This window comes from Triturus cristatus, chromosome 7, assembly GCF_964204655.1.
Source record: "Triturus cristatus chromosome 7, aTriCri1.1, whole genome shotgun sequence".
Classification (NCBI taxonomy): Eukaryota; Metazoa; Chordata; class Amphibia; order Caudata; family Salamandridae; genus Triturus; species Triturus cristatus.
Window position 1 is genome coordinate 1,193,166,781 of NC_140590.1, and position 22,216 is coordinate 1,193,188,996.

At 45.4% G+C, this 22,216-nt stretch overlaps 1 protein-coding gene across 7 annotated transcripts in view; it reads right to left on the minus strand.

Annotated features, from left to right (window-relative positions):
• LOC146811566 (telomerase protein component 1-like) overlaps positions 1-22,216 on the minus strand; it is a 1,575,504-nt gene that overhangs the window by 700,877 nt on the left and 852,411 nt on the right. For all 7 annotated transcript variants that reach the window (XR_014966741.1, XM_085618541.1, XM_085618539.1 and 4 more), the window contains one exon: positions 2,240-2,328. Coding sequence is in view for 6 of the 7 variants with exons in the window: in XM_085618541.1 (XP_085474667.1) it covers positions 2,240-2,328 (89 nt within the window). In the remaining variant the exon portion in view is untranslated. The remainder of the gene's footprint in view (positions 1-2,239; positions 2,329-22,216) is intronic.

The window sequence follows — 22,216 nt, forward strand, 5'->3', positions numbered from 1 at the left end:
GGAAAACCACTCATTGATGTCTCTCCAGCTTGTCTTCTTTGTCACTGTGTGATTTCGACTCTCCACCGGGTTACCCCGTGAAGGGAGGCAAAATCGTGGGATACACAGTGGCACTGTGTGAGTTGGCAGGTCTGCCACCTCAAACATAGTTCATGTCTACACACTTTACACTATTTGCTTACCAATAACCACCCCCCACATCAGGCCTGAATACCTTCGATTCAAGTTCTACTCAGTCTCAAAAGATCCACATCTCACTAATGTTACTATAAATAAAACCTAGCCAAAACAAAAACTCACGCAATAACAGAAGTTATCATGTCCTTTCTCAACACCAAATTGACAGTCAAAAAAGAACATGAAAGTAGAAGTTCATCTACCAACACGAACGCTGACACTCATTTAATCACAGTGAAATGGATTATCATGCACTGCAGAATCATCCTAGATCACCGACAGCCAAAGAACTTCTTCGCTTTGACAAAGAAGTTATTTGGTGAGTCAACTACCAGTCACACAACCTCACCAAGCACGTAAGAGTCCAACATAAGCCACTCGCATACATTTCTGCTTGAAGTTGTCAAGCCAATGACTAAAGTCCTCCCTAGATCCCACCTTTTATACTGAATTGTAAATTTCAAGTCTACACTACTGGGTAAACTGATCAATGAGCCCAGCAACTCCTTGAGACAAATCAGAGACTTGCTCTCTCAAAAAGCATTACCTGATAAATATCTCTGAACTTTCTCGCTCCACCTTGGAAGGACCATTGAGTCATACCCTTCATTATTGTTTTTGCCAACTTTGACAAATATAACACACTGGACCAGATGCATAAAAAGATTATGTCAAATAGTTTTAGAAACACCACTCTGTATAATTACCCCGGTGCTTTAAGATAGCGTCTCTTATCAAGATAGTTATCACTTTCTCCATAATACATTTATACAATTCTTAGATATGGCCGACACCTCATCAAAACTTTATCAAATAAAAACTTTACTCAACCGCTCACCTGGATACCTTACATAACCTGCCAAGACAAGGTCAGCAACCAAATCTAAACCCAAACATTACAAGAATATATAATTCAGTAATCCATGTCCATGTCAATGTCCATATTGTCATCAAAGACTACCTGATCACCCACTGATGGTATTCAAAACCTCCTCTTCATAAAAAAAACAGCTTAGAACCAATAATGAATAAAAAAAACGTTATGCAATGTATAGTCACTCTACTTTGTCTACAAAATCCTAAAACAATCACTAGAACAATAAGGTCACTCAAGAAAACGCTCAAACTCCTGCCTTGCTCTGAAGTCAGTTATCCTTGGAAATACTTAAAAGTTGATATGCAAGCTTCTCACCAAGCTGCATTATACTCACCAAAATCCTCAAAGAGGACGCCGAAACTTATTCGTGGCAATCATGCTCTACAAGCCATTGCTTCAAAGATGGGACAACTCTCAAAACAAACTCATATCTTTGCTTCCAAAGGCCATTCTTGACCCGGTCCACCGTATAGAACCATCTGTACCCCTTTTCAATCAGCTCTTTATCATTGTATTGAATCTTTTACATTTTAGCAAACGTACATTCAAATCAAATCATCAAATTACTTTTTCTGCCTGCAAAAAGAAGGCAGTTTGGAACGCCACAATTTTCCACCAATAGAGGGCACTTTCTGGAATCCCAGAAGCCCCACCATGGGTTAAAGTACTTCAGAGCTTTCCAATTCATTCACTGACTGATTACAGAAGCTATTCGACATTTACGCTCTCAATACATATGGATCCTGTCACAAACCTCCTACCCTAATCACAGGTTACTTACCCACTGCAAATCAGCTTTGGCTTAATAAACCTCCAATAAAATACATAGATTAAAATATTTCAGGTCCTAGTAGTTGCACTGAATCCTAGAAAATCGTTGACCATATTCAAGGAAACTACAGAGTAGTTTTACAACTCTAGGCAGACCTTAAAACCATGGCCTCTAAAATCCACTATAGTCTGACTTCAGGCAGAGAACAGAAACAGTGATTCTTAAATATTGGAATACAGGATACATTATTGCATAATGGGATTCTCCATGTACTCAACCAAGCAAAACCCCCTACAGATTTGACAAAGAAGCTTTAAAAGAGTCTTCACAGAAAAACATACAGATACGTATTACCACTGACTAGCATTTCAAATAAAACTTTAAAATAAAAGCTTTCTGCACCCAATACTCACCAAGTGATAGGGAAGCTCAGAAATGGAGTCTACATCTGGTTTCCTAAAGGGGTCCAACTGTTCAGGGTCTGCACTCTTCCACAGATGAGCTGAGTGTTCGAATGGGAGTGAAATTATAACATAATTATGTGCAATGCAGGTTTAGTAACTTTGCTATTAGTTATAACCTTTTCAACTTTGCATTTTCATATGACTTAGGAGGCATATAAAAGGCATTTGGACAACAAATTTATATATACTAAAAACAACAATTACAAAAGTACACAATTGCATTGTTCCACACCCCTGAGACAAGAAGTGCTCTGTACTGTAGTTTAGTTTCTTTTCTAAACTTGCAAACTTTGTATATTTCTGTAATTCAGCAGGCTTGTAAAAATAATCTGTATCAATAATTAATATGCGCTAAAAGGGAAGATGTCACTTACCTGTAAACTATTAGTTTGCAGCTTGTAGTTTCCAGACTGCAAACCAATAGTTAAAGGTAAGTAACATTTTCTGTTTGCACCATGTGTAGGTTTACATGGCAAAATCAATATCAATAAGCTTTATTCGACAGTTTAGTCATAAAAGCACATTACAATCATAACACAGAAACATATAAATTACCTTTAAAGTTGTAAAACTAGGATTAAATTCATAATACAACCGTCGCTGAAGCTAAAATCAATCTAAAATCCGCATACATTTTCTCAATTTAGGATATCACATATGTTCAAATTACTGTTAAAATTCCCTACCTTGGGGCAAGCATTTGGTAAAACTTATACAATTTGCAGTTGATCACTATACAATACCATCACAACTCATGGCTTTAGCCCGTATGCCCCAGGCCCACCCTAGGAACTTGGCCATTGCTATACAGATAAGGGGAGCAGTGTCAGTACTCAGAATACGAAGGGCTATACGATAGTTCCTGGTACCCAATAACTTACAAACGGGTTTTATCCAGATCTTCCGGGGTATCATATACATTGGGCAAAAAAATAACAAGTGTTCTACGGATTCACAAACCTCTGTGCATCTATAGCACTTGTCACTTTTGTTTTGGGCACTCCCCCAACCCGCTGTAAATTCTGCAACCGGTAGGGTACCCACCCGTAGCTGGAAGTATAGCTTACGGTCCGAGGGCCTCTCTATTATATCCCAATACCTCTCAAGCAATGGACTAACTTTTAGGTCTAAAAAACGACCTGTTAGGTGAGAAGAAAGTCCTTGCGTAGTTTCTATCATGAAAACCCATTCCCAGTATATAGCTTTCAGCTTGTCCTTACTAGGGAAAGTAGCATTTAGTGGGTCATTCCATAATTCGATCAAACCTAAACTACCCAAAAGAAGTTTAATACTACGTATTACATGCTTTGAATAAACTGATTGAAAGGCAGTGCTCTCAAGTAGTGGCTTGTCAGCAGAATAAGGGGAGGCATGGCATAATGTTTTGAGGACAGTCTGCCGAACTTGTGCTCCATGATAGTCATGAATGTCTACAAAGCAATCCTTTGTGAAGGTGTGTGATATGGATCACATTACCGCTTTACATATGTCTGTAACGGTCCGTTTCCCAGGAAAACTGTGCATCGTATCTTGCAAGTAGAAAGGGCAATAGGTGGATTATTTAGTATCTGTTTAGCTTTGGCTTAAAGCACTTAAATGTAATTAATTATGCATTGTGCAAGGCCTTCCTTAGAAATATTTCCTATGTGGGGCCTATAAAAGCGACAAAAAGGGGCTATTGTTTTCTAAATAGATTTTGTGCAATCAATGTAATATATAAGAGCTAATTTGAGAATGTGTGTAATGCTTCTTCTGCAATTGACTGAGGTTGTGGAAAGCGGATTGGTAAATGGAGGAAGCTGGCGCTCTATATAGTGCACGAAAACGAGGTAAATTGTGCAGAGTCCAGGCAACCCATACTGGTTTACAGGGGCAAAAATGATAAATGCTCTTATGTGGTAGTGTGGGCTAGCTGTTTAGGCTTATCAGAGGGTAGTGTTAAGCATTTATTGTACTCACAGAGGCAATAAATGAGAAACACACTCAAACAATAAATCCAAAAACTTCACAAGCATGTATGTACAAATTCTGCATTTCCGGGGGTCCCCTTCAGGACTTGAGGTGGTAGAGGGGTAAGGCCCACATTACCACCAGCAGCTAGAGCTTACCTGCTCTCAGGCGTCCGGCGCAGAGTTGCTGGTCCAGTTGGTAGCCTCATTTGCTACACCAAAGGAGAGATGGAGGGCACCTCAAAATAGGCTGCAGAAGGGGACTTGGGGACAAGTCCAGGAGCCCCAACAGGGGGCATGGTTCACAAGGGTCCGGGGAGCAAGCAGCACAGTCTGTTCTAGAGAACCCGAGTCGGGTGCAGAGGGGTTAGCTCGGATGAGCTGGTGCTTCTCAGGTCCTTGCGGTTGTTGGTCTTGTCGGTTGAGGGTGCAAAAATCAGGACAGCTTGGGCCATGACAAGGTGGGGATATAGATTGATCGCTCATTCGGTGTTCACCACAGGGTCCAGGGGAGTCGGAATAATGATAAAGGAAAAACTTCCTAATGACTATAGAGCGAATCTGGAGAGATAAACAGTCGATATGCAGCAGTCATGGGAACTTGGGAGGGCAAAATACTCATGTTAGTGTCGGTGTACATCCCACCGGGCCTGCAGGCATCGGCCTTAAAGGATTTGGGAGATATCCTGCTCACGGAGGGGCGGCTCGTCAGGGGAAGAGATTTCAATTTGATAGTATTGGGTAAGTTGGACCGTAGTCCCCTAAGGGAGGTGCCACCTTCACAAACGCAAATTCACGGTTTCATAGGAGCAATGGGGCTAGAAGACACATGGCGCACCTTTCACCCAGATGCGAGGCAGTTTACTTTCCACTCCGGGGCGCACAACTCCCACTCGAGAATTGATTACATCATAGTACCATCAGGTCAGATAGGGCAAATAACAGAAGTACGCCACCTGGCCAGGGGTATTTCGGATCACTCACCGGTATTGGCCGTAATGGGGGCAGTTGAACAGCAAGCTGGACAGGTTGCTCCAATAAACCCATGGTATTTGAAAAACCCCGTAATTAAGACAAAGATGAAGCAAGTAATCGATCTTTACTTTCAGGAAAATATCGGCTCGGTGAGTTCGGCCTTGACAATCTGGGAGTCCTGCAAAACAGTTGACAGGAGACAGGCAATCTCCCTGATTGCCGGAGCCCAGAAAGAAAGAAATGCACAACTCCCCAAGCTAGAAGTAGACGTCCTAGAGCTGGAAGGGAGGACACTAGGGGATAGCTCGGAAGAAAATAAACATTTATTAAAACTAAAGATGGAAGAATACAAAGACCTAGACACGGATGCGGCACAGGCCCAATAAAGGCCCACGCTCTGTAGAATTTATGAGGCTATGGATAAGGCAGGGAAGTTATTGGCCTGGTTGGATCGTAAGGAGCAAACCAACAGGTTAGTCGTTGAGATAACCGACGAAGCGCATAGGCAAATTACATACCCCCAAGAAATTGCAGACGAGTTCGCAAATCACTTTAAACACATTTATAGGTCCCATGTGGCCTCCACAGAGGAAGAGTTGATGTCCCTACTATCAGATATGCCGCTACCAACCTTGTCCCCAGACGATCTGGAGGCTCTGGATAGAGAACTCACAGTTACGGAATTGGAGACCTACAAGCTGGAAAGGCGATGGGCCCCAACGGCTTGCCCATTGAATTGTATAAACTTGCCCCTAGTAAAATAGCGCCACACCTCACTAAGATGTAATCAAAAGTCGAGAACAGGGGAAACTTCCCGCTGATCAGAGACTTGCCACAATTGCGGTCATCCATAAGAGTGGTAAACCGAAAAATAAATGCATGTCCTATAGACCGATATCGTTGCTTAACGCAGAGGTTAAAATATTGGCAAAACAGATGGCTACCCGCCTGCTCCAAGTCATAACAAAACTTGTAGACCTGGACCAATCGGGTTTTTTGCCAGCTAGAAATACCTCACTTAACCTCCGGTGGTTACATGGTGTGCTTTGCAGAACCGACACCCTGCATGAAGATGCAGTAGTGGTTTCCTTAGACAGCAGCATGGCATTTGATATCATAGAGTGGCCATACATGTATGCGGTCCCCCAAAATATGGGTTTTTGCCAATAAGTCTTAAGCTGGATAAAACTTCTATACACTGAGCCCCTTGCACAAGAGGTAGTCAACAACCAAAAATCACCCAAATTTACCCTCGAGAGGGGAACTAGACAAGGCTGTCCCGTCCCCCTTGCTTTTCGTTCTGATGCTGGAGCCGTTGGCATTGTGGATACGGAAAAATCCTGTTATAAAGGGACTTACGATGGTCGGAGAGTTGGGAGGACTGCATCTCATTGTATGCCAATGATATATTACTATATCTGGCCTCACCGACAGCCTCAATGAATAGAGCGCTCCATATTTTTATACATTTCGGGAAATATTCCGGATACACAATAAATTGGAAAAAATCAGTTATCTATGTACTGACAGGGAAGTTCCACCCCTTGCTCCAAAACCACGTGATACAAGAGGGTTTAAGTACTTTGGCATATACGTCACCAAAGATCCGACAGCATATTATGAGCATAACTTTTTGCCCCCGCTGCAGCGACTCAGAAGTGATGTAACGCACTGGAGGTCTCTCCCTATGTCCTTGCTCGGCCGCTCCGCATTATTCAAAATGATTTCACTGCCTCGCTTCTTCTTATATATATATTACAAAAATAGCCAAACCCGGTTCCCACTGACTACTTCAGGGCCATTGAGAGGGAGCAGAGAGATCTCCTGTGGGAGGGAAAACCGCCCAATAAAAAACACAAAAATTAAACAGGGGGTGGTCCGACGGGGGCATTGGACAGCCGGATATCAAAAGGTACTACTGGGCATCCCACTTAGCAGCGATAAATCATGGCATATATAGACCCCGGGATGACCCAGGCTATAACATGGACCGCTGGCTTCTCCCAGGTGGGGACTATATCAGAGCATTATACACCAATCCGGCGAAATTTCAGTTGACGGGAAGCCACTGATCACGCGGTTCGAATATGGCATACTGCAAACAAAAGCTTGGGTGGGGCAGGACAAATCACACGTATGACCCCACTGTGGGACGCAGACAGATTCGGTACACTGAGAAACACTAAGGGCTTTGACCGGTGGGACATGATTGGTATCTCAAGGGTAGGGGACCTGTGGAAAAAACGGGGGAGTGATTCCAATGGTGCAACTGAAGATGGAATTCGAACTAGCAAATACGGAGAATTTTAGATACTTGCAGGTTAGGCATGCAATACTAGCAGTCATACCAAAGGGAGAAACTCTAGTAGAATCCACCCAGCTTGAGGACCGGATCCTCGATGGGCATATGCCCCAGAAAGCCTTCTCATTCACATACTAAAACAACAAGTTACTTACCTTCTATAACGATATATCTGTAAGAGACATTAGTTAGTGATAGATTCCTTACCTTAGAATATCCCCAGGCGTCAGACTGGATCCGGACCCCAGCACGGCGGCAGGCGTCGTACGGCTCCGCATACGTCGTTGGCGTCGTAGTAGCCGAGATGACGTCGCTGGAGCGACTTAGATGCACCTGCGCGCGCTGTCAGTTCTGTACATGACTTTCCGCGCCAGGAACGCAGAGCCATGTAAGATACTGACCACTGGTACATTGAATCTAGGGCCCTGAAAGCGATGACCTTAACCTTAGAAATCAGTTCGCAGAATGGGGAGGATGGGTGGGGCTGTAAGGAATTTATCGCTAACTAATGTCTCTTACAGATATATCGTTACCGAAGGTAAGTAACTTGTTCATCTGCAAGAGACACGTTAGTGATATATTCCTTACCTTAGAATAGATACCCCAGCAATACCAACCCCGGTGGTGGGTCTGCAAACCAAGATCACAGCAGAAAGTCATGGAGAACAAAGAAGCAGTCTCTCCAGACTGGACTGTCAAGGCAATAATGCACAGTAAAAGTGTGCAGCGAGGCCCACGTGGCTGCCTGACAGATGTCTTGCAGGGGGACACCGCGTCCCAATGCAGTAGTAGCTGCTGTCGCTCTGGTAGAATGGGCGCGCAACCCCACCAGGGGTTCCTTTTAGCCAGAGAATAACAGGCTTTAATACACAAGATGACCCAGCAGGAGACAGTCCTCTTGTGTACAGCCCGGCCTTTCTTGGTGCCTACGTAGCCAACAAAGAGCTGGTCATTCATCCGAACTGTTGTTTGCAATTCAAATAAAATGAAAGCGCACGTCTTGGGTCCAGACGATGGAGCCTCTCTTCCTCTCTGGAAGGGTGTGGAGGTGGAAAGAAAGTGGGCAAGGTGATAGTTTGCTCAATGTGGAAGGCAGTGACAACCTTCGGCAAGAAAGAAGGACGAGTGCGAAGCACAACTTTGTCCGGATGAACCGACAGAAAAGGAGGCTTACAGGAAAGAGCCTGGAGCTCACTCACGTGCCTAGCGGAGGTGATGGCAACCAGGAAAGCAGTCTTCAAAGTAAGAACCAGATTTAAATCCCACTGTGGCATCACAAACGGAATAGGAGGGAAAAGGTGAGTCATGGCTTTGAGAAATCTATTAACAGGGGACTTGATCAGAAAGCCTGAGAAAGGCTGAAATTGCAGAAAGGTAGCCCTTAATAGTGCCCAGAGCAGAGCCCTGTTGAGCCAGAGAAAGAAGGAACAAAAGGACCTCTGAAAGAGTGACAGAAAGGGGATGCACAGCCTTAGCTGTGCACCATGCCACAAATTTGTTCCACCTGCAGGCGTATACCGATTTAGTGGAGGAACACCTGGCTGCCAAAATGGCATCACAGACTTCAGGAGGCAAGTCAAACGGAATCAACAGTCGACGCTCAATCTCCACGTATGTAGGCAGATGCTGGACAGGTTCGGGTGGAGGACCAACCCCTGTTGCTGCGACAGAAGATCCTCCCGAAGAGGCAGTCGGTTAGGGGAATCCATGCTCATACTGAGTAGCTCGAAATATAAAACTCTTCGAGCCCAGTCCGGGGCCACAAGAATGACTTGGGCCCGGTCACGCCTGATTATCTTCAGCACTCTGGGTAAAAGTGGTAGAGGTGGAAAAGTGCACAAAGACCGCAGCTCCACTCCTGACGAAAAGCGTCTCGAGCGAGTGCCACCTTGGAAACTCCAACGAGCAGAAGTGATGACATTGCACGTTCTCTTCGGTGGCAAATAGATCTAACCAAGGCTCTCCCCACTGATGAAAGAGACCTTGCGCCACCTCCAAGTGAAGACACCATTCGTGAACCATCAGGCACCGGCGACTGAGTTTGTCCGCCCTGGCGTTCAAAGAACCTGCCAGGTGTTAAACTGTCAAGGAAATGCCTTGACGTTCCAGCCATGTCCAGAGTCGCAGAGCCTCCTGACATAGGGCCCAAGACTCCACCCGCCTTGTTTGTTGCAATACCACATGGCGGTGGTGTTGTCCGTGAATACCTGCACCACCCTCCCCTTGACAGAGGGAAGGAATGCAAGAAGGATTGCCCGAAGCTCCAGAAGGTTGATATGGAGCCGGGATACGCTGGAGACCAGAGGCCTCTGATCTCCGCCTCTCCCATGTGGCCACCCCATCCCAGGAGGGACAAATCCGTCACCACAGTGTGTACCGGCTGGGGAAGGGAGAGTGATCCGCCGCTGACCCAATGTTGATTCGTGAGCCACCACTGCAATTGTTGTGCAGTGCCCTCCGAGATCTGGACATAGTCGGACAGGTTCCACTGATGCTGCGCCCACTGGAACTTCAGGTCCCACTGCAGAGCTCGTAAATGCCATCTGGCATGGTTTGTTAGCATGATGCAGGAGACCATGAGGCCGAGCAGCCACAAGGTCATCCTGACCGAAACCCAGGACAAGGGCTGAAAGAACGGAATCATAGCCCGAATGTCCTGGACTCGCTGTTTGCGGGGTTAAACCCAAAACTACGCCGTGTCCAGAACCGCTCCGAGGAAGAGGAGCTTCTGAGAGGGAATCAGGCGCAAATTCAGCATGTTGATGGAGAACCCCAGCAAATGCAGGAGATCGGCCGTAGTCTGGAGGTGGGAGGGGACTTTTTGGGGTGAGCTTGCCTTCAACAACCAGTCGTCGAGATAGGGGGAACACTAAAACCCCTGATCTGCGCAGATGAGCTGCGACCACAGCCATCACTTTGGTGAACACCCGAGGGGCGCTAGTAATGCCAAAGGGGAGCACGGTTAACTGAAAATGCTCCTGCCCCAACATGAACCACAGGTAACGTCGTTGGGCCGGCAGGACGGAGATATGAAAATACGTGTCCTGCTGTTCCAACGCTACTATCCAGTCTTGGGGGTCAAGGGCAGACAAGTCCTCAGCAAGTGTGAGCATCTTGAACGTCTCCCTCCGGAGGAAGCGATTGATGTTCCGTTGGTCTTAGATAGAACGCAGGTGACCACGAAAGGAGCGAACAGCAGAAGCGGAAGGAGTGCGTGTGGCCGAAAGGCCCAAAGACTTGGCTGTAGCCTGCGAGTCCTTAAAAAGCGCAATCCGCCTTATCGCCAAACAGGCGAGAGCCATCAAAGGGCATGTCCATCAATGTGTTCGGGACACCCCCAGAAAAGCCAGTCGTTCTCAGCCAGGCGTGGCGGCGTAGCGCCATTGTTGTGGAAATCGCTTAGCCCAGCGAGTCAGCAGTATCAAGACCACAACGGATGGTGAACTTGGCTGCGTCTCTCCCCTCAGCAATAGCTTGGGAGAGTATTGTCCGAGCCTCCCCCGGACACTGAGGCAGCACTTGCGCAACCGTATCCCACACAGAATGGGAATAACAGCCCAAAAGACATGCGGTGTTCACATCCCGCAGTCCTGAACTGGCGGAAAATCTTCTTCCCAAACTGCTCCAGTTTCTTGGATTCCCTATCCGGAGGTGCAGAAGGGAATGCGCTCGGGGACACAGAGGCTTGGACAACCAAGCTCTCAGGTGTAGGGTGTTGGGAGAGGAAAATGGGGCGTCCAGGGCTAGGCCACGTTCCTATCCACTAGAGCCCCCGTGTTGGGCCTGGACCAGGTGCCCAAAAGAACAACCGAGAGTGCATCAATGAAGGGCAGCAGCAGCTCCGGAGAAGACGACGCTGGCCGAAGCACCTCTGTCAGGAGGTTAGTCCCGACGGCCACGGTAGGAAGCTCGATGTGGAGAGCCTCGGCTGCCCTACGTAACTCTCCTCCGTAGCCACGGTAGAAGGAGATAGTGAGCCAGGTTCAGGAGTATAATCCTGATCACCTGCACCCCCCAGATCCTCACCCCAGTCCGGGTCTAACTCGCATTGTGCAGCAAGAGGGTCCTCAGACCCCTCCCAGACCTCCACTTCCTCCACAGTCTGCCGAACAGGTGGAACATAAGGAGGTGGTTGAAGAAAGGGATAGAAATTCCCAAACTGCGTCGGAACTGGTGTCGGTCGACACCCCTCCGGCACTGTCTCCACGTCAGGGAGGAGGCCAGGGACAGCGTCGGCCGATGCCGGTGGCGGCGCCGTCGGGGGAGGTCGTACTGTGCCAAGCGACATGGACGGGGATCCATGCTTGTACCCATGGACGACTCTCAATGTCGAGACCTAAGTCGTCGACGATGTCGGGGCCGGCGACGTCGATGGAGGTCGTACTGGGACAACCAACATGGACAGGGATCCATGCTTGGATCCATGGGGGTCTCTCAACGTGTGGTAAATAAAATCTTCTTTACCATACTGAATTTCATACTGGATACTTTAAACAAATAGCTCAGAATAATAAGAGGCAGAATCCGTGGTATAAGAGGTTTCTGAATGGGCTTTATTCCAAAATGGCCGACTCGAGTGGCGGCCTTCAGGTTCCGTCACCGCAAAGGTTCAGGAAGTGAAGTACGATTCTTTATTGACAGATATGCATTTTTATAGTAAGTATTTTACAATGAAATGAATGTAGGAGGCGTAACAATTGATATGAAAAGTGACATAGTAATTACGTAAACGAAACTAGGCGTAATAAGGAGTAAAAAGAAACATAATTGGTTAGAGTTATCACATATAGGTGGATCTATAAGATAATACTTGGCATAGATGCGCGCGCAGCAGCATGACGTGTAATTGACGTGTAACTAGGGGGTGAAGGGGGCTTGACATTAACTCTACATGTGGAGACGAAAAGTCTAGGGGGTCAAGTCAACCTAATCCCAAATCATATCTAACATCCTATGTTTAAAGACCTATGTTATCCACAAGGAAGGACTCTCGGACAGAATCTAGTCTATACTGACTGTGTGCGTGCACAAACGTCTAAGTGTCTATGTGAAATGCGAGAGGCAGAAAACTTTCCATGGCAACTGGGCTATGAATTACTTGCAGGAGCACAAAGAGGCCAAGCCCCTTGCTCGGAAACTAAAGGAAATGTTTACCTAAATCACTAGACAGGAATGCATGGGCTGAAGAGCAAAGTAGATAATTCGAAGGTGAAATACAGCTTCTTGGCAGGCAGGCGAAAACTGGCCGAGGCAGGCACCGTTAGCTGCACAGGAAATAGGACAAAGTTCATGGATACAGATGCAAGCTCAAGCTGACGCTTGTCAGAGACGGGGAGCAGGGAAAGGCTTTGAGGACAGAATCGGGCCTACTTCGCCTGAACTGTAAAAATGGAGTAACTGAGCCATATAAAGTCGGTGGCCTTTCCTACTTAGGAATCAAATATCCAGCCCATTGATGGCGGATCTGACAGAGAACATGTTGATGGTGGACGCACATGTATTTGCGTCTTCGAAACTGGAACTGGAGGGAACATACATGTACTTGTAACATGCATATAGAACCGTTGGGGTCCAAGATAGGGGACATAACTGATCAGGGAAATCCACTTTTCCACATTCCCTCCTTGTCCCCTACTTGCCCGTCAAGAAACATCAATCTTCATTAATCCATCGATTTGCTCATGGAGCATCATTTCTTCTTCTTTCTTCTTCCGGGATTTTGAACGAAAACCTTGATGTGGAATACACGATGTGGCACACAGACCACAAATCGCTGGTCCACATTGCAGACATAGGCAGCAACTGAATAGTATAAGAAGGCCAATACCTAGGAAGGATAGAACTCTCCATCCCCAGGCTGATATCAGACTCCAAAACCACCCGGACCAAGTCCAAGTGCCTGGATCCTCGTGTATCTGGCTCACAATCTTATGAAGGCGTGTTATAGCTTTATATACAGATGGCGAATTTTCTGGTATGAATACGCAGCAGCTGGATCCGATGACCCTACAAGCTCCGCCCCTATCGGCCAGGATGACGTCAAGGACAAGCCGATTTTGAAGGACAACGATCCTCATCACTGATTGTTCCTCTGTCAGATTGCCTAGGGCAGCTATAGTCTCATTCACTACGGCCTCAAGAGTCTTGGTTAGTCTACGTATCAGCTTACTATTTGAAATTGTACCTATATATGGGAAAATACCTTTATTGAAATCTACATACTTGTCCCATGCCGTCTCAGTATAGTCGACAACTGGGAGATCTCTTCGCTCTCTATTGTGTGCTAAACGAGTATTTCGATAATAATCAGGAGGAGCTAAGAAAACAGGTGGCAGAAGGAATGCAATGTAACAGGTACCATCCCAATCTAGAGGTAGACGCATGTATGCCGTCTGACCACATATAAAGTAGGAATGGCGGGAAGCTCTAAATGAAGATTTTCCTTGGTCACTATATTCTACAATAGTAACACATTTGCTATGGCCCATATGTATGGAACCAACTTTTCTTACACATAATTCACCTTTAACTGGAAATACTGACATAGTGGGCAAAATTAGCTCAACTTCGGATTCAACATTCAGAATCATGAGATTAGGTGTAAAATTACCTAAGCTATATACTTCATTTTCTAGATCAGTTCCTGTTCTACTAGGATGACCATCCTTGTCAGGGTGACAGACTTTGTATAACACTATATTCAGATTTCCCCATATCCAATGGTGTTGATAAACTGCTGTGTTTGAATCTATGGAATTCAATAAACTAAACCATGCTCCACAGGTGCCATTATATGTGAACGGATGTGGGAAGAAAGGCAGAACTCCTTTGTTATTCTGATAGGGAGGGAGTCGACCACACACCCAACAATTAGTGGCATTACTAGTCTGGTGAGAATGATGCAACATACTAATGAAAGTGTTATTACGCAGCGCAAGTCTATAGGACAACTCATGTGGGGGTAGGTCACTAAAAGAATGTTCATCAGTTATATTGGAAGCACGTTTGGAAACAGGATAATACATATGCAATAATATACTTGCAGTAACTATTATAAAACTCAAGAAAAACAAAATTAATAAAGTCACAATACAGTGGCTACGCAGTAATTTACAGTATGCATATCTTTTCATTATGATTCTGGACTCTACATGATTCAGACCTAAGGGATACATGTCGGGACAGATTCAACCGCTTCACCTTGGAGAGGACTTAAACAATCAAATCGTCCGACAGTTTAGGCCTGGACCTAAGTTTTTGCTTATAGAGTTCGGTGCTACTGACCTCAGCCAAAGGTAGCTTAGAGTCAATGGGGGAAAACACACGGGGAGTACTGTTCATATCAGGAGGAAGTCCATGAAATTTTTTTATATGGCTGGAATGCACCCAGCCCTTTCTCCCTTCGATCTTCACAGCTGTTCTCGTTGTCAGCAGGACCAGCTTAGGAAGTTTCCACCTGGGCTCCAGCGGGGTTTTCCTATCAAAATTCCGGACGAGAACAAAATCTCCAGGAATTACGTCATGAGGTTTCACCTCGGTGTTGTCGGGAAAAGCTGCAACCACCTGTGAACGACAAGATTGTAGTGCAGACATCAAGGAAGCCAGGTAATCTGTCAGCATATTACAGTCAACATCAGTTATTTTACGGGGTATAGGCGTCCCCCACATATTCGGTGGTCTGCCAAAGACCACCTCATACGGGGATAGCCCTGTTCGAGAGTGTGCTACCATTCTCATGTAAAACAGTGCAACTGGTAAGGCTACTATCCAGTCAACACCTTTTTCCTGACATATTTTAGACAATCTGATTTTCAAAAGTTGATTGTGTCGTTCCACGAGACCTGCTGCCTCGGGGTGTCGAACACAATGGAATTTCCACTCATATCCTAGCAAGAGTGAAACATGTTTCATTAATTCGGATGAGAAAGGCTGACCGTTATCTGAATATACAACACGTGGTAAACCGTACCGTGGGAAGAATTCTCGAACTAGCTGCTTGGCAGTAGTCGAGGCAGTGTAATCTGATACGGGGTACGCCTCTGTCCAACGGGAGAGAGCGCAGACAACTACGAGAACATATTTGAATCCTCGACAACGTTCCATCTGAATATAATCCATCTGGAGGACTTCAAAAGGATGATCAGGAGGCTGAAATCCACCCTGCTCTACGGGGACACTCTTTCCTGGATTAAACTGACAACATATCATACAGGTACGGACTTTCTGTTTAGCAGCGGCTCGTAAATGTTTGTTAAACCAAATGTGCTGTATGCTGTCTAACATAGCCTTCTCTCCTAAATGTGCTGGACTGTGAACTGTAGCTATAATGGCTTGAACCATGGAATCAGGGAGAAACCACACAGATTTCTCTTTCGTCATCCATCCTTGATCTGTCTGGATCCCTCCTAGTTCAGTCCACTTCTTTATTTCTTCTGCTGTGGCATGTGTCTGTATGTCAATTACGTCAAGTGTGGGATCCTTAATCGTCATACACTGTGTTGGTGTCTGAACTATTGGCTTTGTCATGTCGGATGTGCGAGTCTGAGCAGTCTGTTTAGCTGTTCTGTCAGCTAAATCATTGCCTTGTGAAATGATATCAGTAACCTTCGTGTGTGCTTTACATTTCATAATCGATATTGCAGTCGGTAAATGAATTGCATCTAACAGAGCATGAATGAGGGACCCGTGCTGAATATGGGTTCCATGAGAAGTTAAATAACCCCTCTCTCGCCAAAGCACCCCGAAGTCATGTACGACTCCGAATGCATAACGCGAATCAGTATAGATATTGACTTTCTTGTCTGTGGCTTGAATACAGGCTTGTGTTAGAGCAATGAGCTCTGCTGCTTGGGCTGACAAAGTATCTATGCAGTTTGTTTCAATAACTTCAGTGTCTGTGGTGACTGCGTACGCGGCCACTAAACTTCCTGTACTTGTTCTCATGCATGAACCATCTACATACAACGTCAGGTCTGGCTCTAACAATGGAACGTCTGTTAAGTCTTGTCTGGGTTTTGTCTTTATTTCAATAACTTCAACACAATCATGAGCTAGTGGGTCTGTTCCACTTACGGGTAAAAGTGTAGCAGGATTCAATGTATTACAACGTCTGATTTCTATATGTGGCTGAAACAATGTCAGTTCATAACCAGTGAGTCTTGCTATGGTCAAGTGTTGTGTTTGCGTTCGATTCACAAGAACCTCTACTGCATGTGGTACTTGTACTGTCAATGGGTGTCCTAACACTATGGCATCGCTTTGTCTGATTGCTAAAGCTGTTGCTGCCACTGATTTCAGACACGCAGGCAAAGCCTGAGCTACGGGATCTAATGTACTGGAGAAATAAGCACAAGGCTTACATGATTCTGCTTGTTCTTGAGTGAGTACTGACAAGGCAGTACCTGCACGCTCTGTAACAAAGAGTGTAAAACGTTTGCTGTAACATGGTGTCGCTAGAACAGGTGCTTGACATAGAGCTTTCTTTAAGCTTTCAAAAGCTAGTGTGTGTTCCTGGGTCCAAGGGAGGACAGTCGACGTGGCTGCCTCCTGTGTTGTCAACTGAATGAGTGGCTTCGCTAGAAATGCATATTGGGGAATCCACTGCCTACAGTATGAAGTGAGGCCTATGAAAGCCCGTACTTCCTTTTGCGTCTGTGGTATTGGCATGTTGGCAATTAACTGGATGCGGTCAGGTGTAAGCTGCCTTCCCTCCTTGGACAGCGAGTGACCGAGATAGATAACTCGCTGGACACAGAATTGCAGCTTAGAAGGAGACACCTTGTGTCCTTTGTCGGCTAGAAAATGTAAAACTGTCAGTGATGCTTTTTCACATTCGGGTTCGCTTTGTGCGGTGATCAGCAGATCATCGACATATTGAAGCAGTGCCGTGTTAACTGGCATGTGTATACTGTCCAGTTCTCGTTTCAGTGCTTGGCTATAGATGCTGGGGCTTTCTGTAAATCCTTGAGGAGCGCGTGTGAATTTAAAGCTTCGTCCATTCAAACTAAATCCGAATAAATATTGGCTTTCCGGATCTATTGGGACGCTGAAAAAGGCATTCTTGAGATCAATTACAGTAAAGAATGTAGCTTGAGAATCAATAGCTGTCAGTAATGATGAGATATCGGGGACCACAGGGAATTGTGGCACAATGCACTTGTTTAATTCGCGCAGATCAATGACTAATCGATATACTGGTGGGGCCATAGGATCAGTTCGTTTAAGAATCGGAATTATCGGTGAATTACACACATTGGAGTTGGTTTCTACAACCACTCCTTGCGCAACTAGCTCGTCAATGATTTTCAGTAAAGCCGCTACAGCATCCGGTGGTAACTTGTATTGTCGCATTCGTGGTAATACCACTCCTGCCTTCAGTGTGACTCGATATGGTGTAATGTTCATGCAACCAACATCAGTAGGGCCTTGTGCCCATAGATGCGCTGGTAAGTTCTGTAAACGGGAATCCATGTCTCTGGATACATAGTGACCTTTAAAATCACGTAAAAACAATCTTACTCCTTCTGGAGAACAACAAATAATAGCTCCTAGGGCTTTCAATGTCTTTATACCTAACAAGTTTTCTGGGCATGATTTGGTAAGCAATAAATCAGTAGTTCGTGTCAAGGGACCAATCGTAAGCGGAAGTGGCTGTGTTACTTCATTAACAATAGGCTTTCCTGAAAAACCAAGGGAAACATTTTGAGAGCCTGAGAGGGGTGCCCCTGGAACTTCACTACGTTTTATGGTTGTTCGACTTGCCCCTGTATCGAGTAAAAATTTTCTGTCTTGACCTAATAATTCGCTATGTACATAAGGTCCTTCTTGATCTACTGGAATCTCGATAAGGGGTAAGTCAACTTCCCTCTCTAGGCTGGCTCATGCGTAACGTTGATACTCAGGATATTCGTACTGTGCGGTCTGATACATTTGTCGTGAAGTCACTTGTGTGGCAGCAGCAGGCAACGGTGGTGCAGCTGGCACAAACTGTATGGGCTGTTGTGCGGCTGGCATAGACTGTTGCTGAACTGGCATGGACTGTCCATGCTGCATAGCTCCTTGTTCATTCTGATCCTGTCTAACTAATCGTGGTCTCTCTTTTGCAATACCTGAGGCTATATTACGTTTCAGGACTTGACAATCGTGTACATAATGGCCTGGCTGTTTACAGTAATTGCAGGTTCCTTTTACAGGAACTGCAGATTCTCCTGAATGTGTCACACCCTTTTTGTGACCATCCGCTGGTACTGTCTGAGAGACTAGCATTTTCATTTTAGTATCCTTCATGCGTCTATGCTCGTGTTCTTGTTCATCCCTAATTCTATTATGATGATACTGTAACATTTGTAGCATTTGTGACGGAGTGTTACTTTGCCAAGTACTCTCGAATTTCAATATTCTATTCCTCACTGGAGGTAACGCATTTTCCACCAATTTAGTCACAAATAAATGTGGATATGAGTCACTGCTTGCTTTTATACCACTGTTTATACCAAAACATTTTTCAAATCGTGCATAATAATCGCTTGTGTCTTCATCTTGCTTTTGTTTGCAGGCTGTGATTGCACCCCAATCTTCCTTTTTCGTAGTTAATAAACGTGGTAGTACCTGTACTAGTAAACCTGGTAACAGTTTAACTTTATCCCCGAGCCCTGAACCTGCAGCTCGGGCCTTTTCTTCCTCTGCTAATGCTGTCCAGTCTATCTTTTGGTCTCCCACTTCCCACTCTTTTTCTTTCAGTTTTTCATAAATGCCAGCAGGCAAAAGCACCTTTAATATCGTCATAATATCAGGAAAGGTGTACTCTCCCATCAGTAACATGTCTTTAATTTCTCGGTGGAAACCCGCTGGGTCTTTGTCGTGACTGGGCACTACTTTCTTCATTTCCAATAATTCCATTTTCGATATGGGTGTGTAAACGAATACACGGTGGAATTCATTGTCTTCACCCTTTATTGGGTGCACTTCTCGCAAGGGATTCTGTCTATCCATGTAGTACGGTGTTCCTTCTTTGTTGGGGATCGCGAAAGGATCTGGACTTACAAAAAGAACGTACTGTTTGCGTAACCTTAGGATTTCTTTAATTAACTTGTTACTAGAACCTCTCCATCTATTCGTGAGTAGTTCGGTTAACATATCAGGTAAGGGACCAGGATCAGCATGTTGGCTCTTATATTGTATAAGAAGTTGCTGAATGATATAAATCCCAGCTAAACATTGTTCGTCTGGACTGAGGTTCAAAAACGCGTGTGCGACTGTCACATCACCATATTTACCGGGACTGTCCATCCAATGAACAGCTGCCCTTGCTAATTCTTGTTCGTCCATAGAATCGAGGAGGTGGTAACCCCTTCGTTCCCGGAGTATTTTATCTGCGGCTTGAAACAAACGCTCGGGAGATTTCATATTTATTATAGTTGGACGTATAGAGTGTATCGGATCAGAAAAACCTCCGGTATTATTACAGGACCTTCCTCTGCCCACATAGGCTATGGTGTCTGCCTGTCTTCCTGAATCTCCTGAGTCGGACTCTTCATCCTGCTCGAACTCGTCTGTTTCCAATCTCTCTGCATGTATGTGTTCTACTTCTTTCCTGATTTTTCTGCACATGGCTACTATACTTCCTTGTCTATCATGTTTCCCATCGGATATATTCTGACTCCATTTAGTAAGAGTTTGCATTATTTCCGGGTCTACCCCCGGTCGGTCTTGATTTCTAATCACACAATTTACAAAAAAACGTAACAATTCTCCCTGTATTTCTACTTTCTGATACTCCATAGCTCTGTTAATGCATTCAGGATCCTTTCCTGTTTGGACAAAATGATATATGCTATCTAAAAGCATAGCCATTCCTGGTAGCCTCCCTAAAAACGATGCAGCTCGTCTAATTCGTAACGATGCCAGGACCATTTCGTCCTCTTTACCGGGCACTGGATCATATCTACAATCTATCATAAGATCCTTAAGCATACGGGTATTTACAAGTTTGGGCGTACGTGTATGTACCGATTCTTGGAAAGAAAATTTACTCCCTCTGGGTGGCGTGAAATGAAGGCTAGTAGCACCTCCAACGGCCCCCTCTGAGGTGTCAGACGTGAAAGGATTCGTTGAACGGGCTACAGCCACTACAGGTGTAGACACGGCTGTAGAATCAGTTGCGGGAACAGACGCGGAAGCAGATGTGCTTGCCGAAGCTTGTGTCGTGACTTGTGTCGGAGCTTGCGGTGGTACCGGGACAAGAACTTGATCTTGACGTTGAACCCCCCCAGCAGCCGGTCTATGTGGTGCGGGGTTAACATATTCGGGAACTGTATCATCTAAATATGAGGAAAGAAAAATATCTTCTGCGGTTCTAGGATGTCCTTTAGGATGTACCTTTATTGGAAACAATGGGGGTGGCAAGTCTTTTGGTATGGCCGCAGTGGCTTGAGGCAATCCTTCGGCCAGAAGGGGATACATCCCTTTCATAAGGGCATTTCTTTGTCTCTCTGTTTGTTCTGCTTGTACTCTTGTACCTTCTTCAATCAACTGCTTCTCTCGAACCTTATTTGCACTTTCTTTACTTCTCTCTTCCTGTCTTAGCGCCTTTTCGGTGCGCCTATGCGATTCTTTACGCCATAATTCAATAGCGTCTTTCTGTGACTGTCTAGCTTTCCTCTTCCACAACTCTTCTTCTACTTTCATGATACAATCTGCATCCCAGGTCCCAGCTACGGGCCATCTCTGATTCTCTGGTAACTCTTTGGTGTAGTCCACCCATAGATCTAGGAATAATATGGCATCTAAGCCATGCTTATGGTACATAAAATGCCCTGGAGTGTCCCTAGGAGGGATAGGGACTGCCTCTTCAAGCACCCCTTTTCTAGTAGTGATTTGTCTTAATTTCGAAAAGAGCGGCATATTGACAACCAATCTGGTACTTACTCTTGAGCACAACTGATCTGATACTTAATCTTGACCACACTTAGTACGAAAAACACAATAATGAACAAAGCACAATAAAACAATCATTCATACCACAATATGCAGGACATTTTAACACGTTAGAAGTAAAACACTAAACATTTTTTAAAAATTGACCAACAATGATGACAGTCTGCATAACTAATCACCAAGCAGAATTCTTGACAATTACTAGATACTTCGGAATACTTGATATACGGCTAAACCGTACATATACACTGCTAAACAGTGCAGACCGGATTTGTGTACCCAAATCCGTCTTGACCGGCACAACCTATGTGCACGTCAACACGCCTCCCCGGCGATGGTACTCACCGAGTAGCTCACAACGAAAGGCCTCGGAAACTGAACTCGATTTCGGACATCGGACCCTCTGGACATCGGGACTTCGGAAACCTGGTGGGCCTCTGTATACCTCGGATCTTGCTCTCTCAGCTAGGCTCTGGTCGGGATACTTCGCGCTTCTCACCGCCTCGTCTGGGTTGATCGCAGCCTCAGTCGCCCCCGCTTGACCGGAGGGAGCTACAGGAAATCCTGCTGGTACGCGTTATGGTCCGTCCAGCTGTGGCAGGAGACCGGGCCTGCAACGCACCGCCGGCGCGTGAGATGAGAAAGTGTCCCTATTCGGGCGCCATTATGTGGTAAATAAAATCTTCTTTACCATACTGAATTTCATACTGGATACTTTAAACAAATAGCTCAGAATAATAAGAGGCAGAATCCGTGGTATAAGAG